Below are 2,736 nucleotides of genomic sequence, written 5' to 3'. Positions count from 1 at the left end.
GGGCGGCCCCGCCCCCCCCCCCCCCGGGAAAGTTTTGCCGCAAGCTTCAACATGGATTAGACTCAGTCCTGGACAAGATTAAAGGAAAAACAGGAAAAAACCCTATGGACAGGAGAGGTCGGTTAGGCGGGTTTGAGAAAAAAAAAAAAAGACCCAAAGATTTTAACCCAACAATGGCAGAAAATTGCAGAAGAAATTGTGTGAGGAACACAAGGCTCCCCGGCGCTGCGAATGACCTTTCCGACCATGGACAAAATTACCCTGGCCTTCTCGGTATCCCCATTTAACCTCTGCGCCCCCGAAAAAGCCCTGAAATGGTACAAGGGAATAGAAATTAGGCATTTTAGCCCACACATGGTGATGCTTCAGCGGGGTCCCCACTGTTGCTAGTGATTTTAGGTGAAAAGTGCTCAGCTGCCAGAGGTGAGAGGCAAAAGATGGGGTGGGAGGGAGGAACAAAAACTGAGATTTCTGCCGCTGAGGCAGAGGGGGGCAGAGGAGTGAGGCAAAGTGCTGACCGTGAGATCTTTGCTCCTTCTTCCACCACCCGTCAGCTTAAAAAACCCCTAAACTGAACCCAGACAAAGGCAGGAGCATCCCAGCTCGTTGCCACCCCGGGAAAACCATCATCTCCAGCCCAGCGACACACTTCCCAGACGACAGGAGGGGGACTTTTTGGGGCCAGGTGACCTTCCACAGTCTGCGACGACTCGGCCAGCTGCGGCAGGTGTGCTCCTGTCCTGTGGCTGATGAGGATTTAAACAGTCAGTGCCAGATGGAGACATCCCTCCTGTAACACACACACGGCTTTTCCTTGAAGCCCCCCCCCCCGACCGCTGGCTCGGGAAAAGGAAAGCCGAACGCCCGCCACTGCCTGCGAAGGGAGCCGAAAGGGAGCAGCACTCCATGTCTCCCACTTTCCTCGCTCTCTGGCGTGAGTATTGCAAGAGCCGGTTGGAAAGCACTGAGTATTTTTGGAAGGGGGGTGATCACAGCTTTTCCCGAATTTTCTTCATCATTAAAAAATTGTGGGGGGCAAGGCAGGGGAGGGGGGAGTAAATGTTACCCAGCTCCGTCCACCTCCGTCTCTCCATCCTGCCCGGTCTCCCTACAGTTTCTGGCCGGAGGCAGCACACCCCGAGGCGACGGGCTGAAGTCCCATCTCCTTCTCGTGGGGGCCGCCGCACTTGTAATCCATGGTGGCGGGGGTCCTGCAGCGCTTCTTCGCCAGGTGGTACCCCAGGGCCAGCAGGCTGAGGGCCGCGGAGAGGGCACCCACGGCGATGCCCACCAGCACGCCGGGGTGGAGGTGCTCTGCCTTCGGTGGGGTCTGGCTGGGGATGGGCACCTGGGTAGAGGGCCCAAAATCCCCCGAGTAGGCTCCCTCCCCATCCTCCTCCAGGATTTTCACGCAGTGGTTCTTGTCGAGGAGCCGGTAGCCGGCGTGGCAGTGGCACTCGTAGCCGCCGGGGTGGTTGGTGCAGTTGTGTTGGCAGTAGTTCATGTCGCACTCATCGATGTCCACGCAGACCCACCTGCCGTCAGCACCGCTGTCCAGCAAGAAGCCGTCGGGGCACTCGCAGGACAGGGTGTGCGGGTCGCACTCGGCCGGGCACTGGCTGCGGTTGCAGTAGAGCTGGCAGCGGGTGGGCGCCTGCGGGTTGACGGCGTAGCCGGGGTAGCAGCTGCAGCGGTACCCGCCGGGCACGTCCTCGCACCGCTGCTCGCAGGGCGCCTCGTAGCAGCGGGAGACGGGCCGGCAGCGCCCTTGCAGCATCTCGTAGCCTTGGTGGCAGTGGCACTCGAAGCCGCCCTCGGTGTTGACGCAGACCTGTTCGCACAGCCTCGGCACCACGGCGCAGTCGTCGTCGTCCTCGCAGCTGCTGCCGTCGGCGGCCAGCCGGTAGCCCGAATCGCACATGCAGACGAAGGTGGTACCGGTGACGACGCAGTGATGCTGGCAGAGCGCGCGGGCGCAGGGCGAGCCGCAGCCGCGGCCGTCGGGGGCCAGCACCTTGCCGTCGGGGCAGGAGCAGGCCGGCCGGCCGCCCTCCTCGCCGCAAGCCCCCTCGCAGCCCCCGTTAGCCAGGCGGCAGGGCCAAGCTCCCGGCGCGGCGCGGCCCCAGCGCAGCCCCCCGCCTTCCCCGTCCTCGTCGCAGCGCAGCTCCAGCCCCAGGGCCGGGATGACGGCGGAGCTGCGGGGCGGCAGAGCCAGAAAGTCCCCGCCGCGGGCTCCGAAGGGGGTGGCGTAGGTGACGGGCAGCCCCTCGGCGGCCGGCAGGCGAGGGCAGCTGCCCGCGTAGTTGTACTCGCAGAGGAAGCCGTCGGCCGGCGCTTCGCAGCGCCGCTCCTCCCAGCGCAGCTCCCGCGACACGGTCACGCAGAGCTCCCCGCACCGCCGCCCCGACGGCGCCCAGTTGGAGTAGTCGGTGCGGCGGTCGCCCGTCACCCACTGGAAGCCGCGGAGGCGCTGCGCCGGGTCGGTGCAGGAGAGGGGCAGGCGCAGCCCCAGCCACAGCCGCCCGCCGCGGTTCTGCAGCAGCAGGGCGATGGCGTCCTCCGCCACCGTGGAGCGGACGGTCATCAGGTGCCCGCCGCCCCGCTCGCACGCCGCGCTGGCCTCCGCGAAGGACCGCGGCGCCCAGAAGATGCCGAAGCAGTCGTGCTCCAGGCACTGCGCTCCCGAGGGGGCGGCCGGCTCCGGCTCCCGCTCCGGCTCCCCCCCGAGCCCCAGCC

General features: G+C 65.4%; 1 protein-coding gene across 1 annotated transcript in view; it reads right to left on the bottom strand.

Annotated features, from left to right (window-relative positions):
* Positions 1 to 1,108: 1,108 nt before the first annotated feature.
* The window catches only part of THBD (thrombomodulin), a 2,100-nt gene continuing 472 nt past the window's right edge, over positions 1,109 to 2,736 (bottom strand). The window contains exon 2 of the mRNA XM_010575069.1: positions 1,109 to 2,716. Within this exon, the coding sequence (XP_010573371.1) occupies positions 1,109 to 2,716 (1,608 nt within the window). The remainder of the gene's footprint in view (positions 2,717 to 2,736) is intronic.

Source organism: Haliaeetus leucocephalus, unplaced genomic scaffold (genome assembly GCF_000737465.1).
Source record: "Haliaeetus leucocephalus isolate CR32 unplaced genomic scaffold, Haliaeetus_leucocephalus-4.0 Scaffold450, whole genome shotgun sequence".
In the NCBI taxonomy this organism is placed as follows: Eukaryota; Metazoa; Chordata; class Aves; order Accipitriformes; family Accipitridae; genus Haliaeetus; species Haliaeetus leucocephalus.
This window is presented reverse-complemented; position numbering and strand designations above follow the sequence as displayed.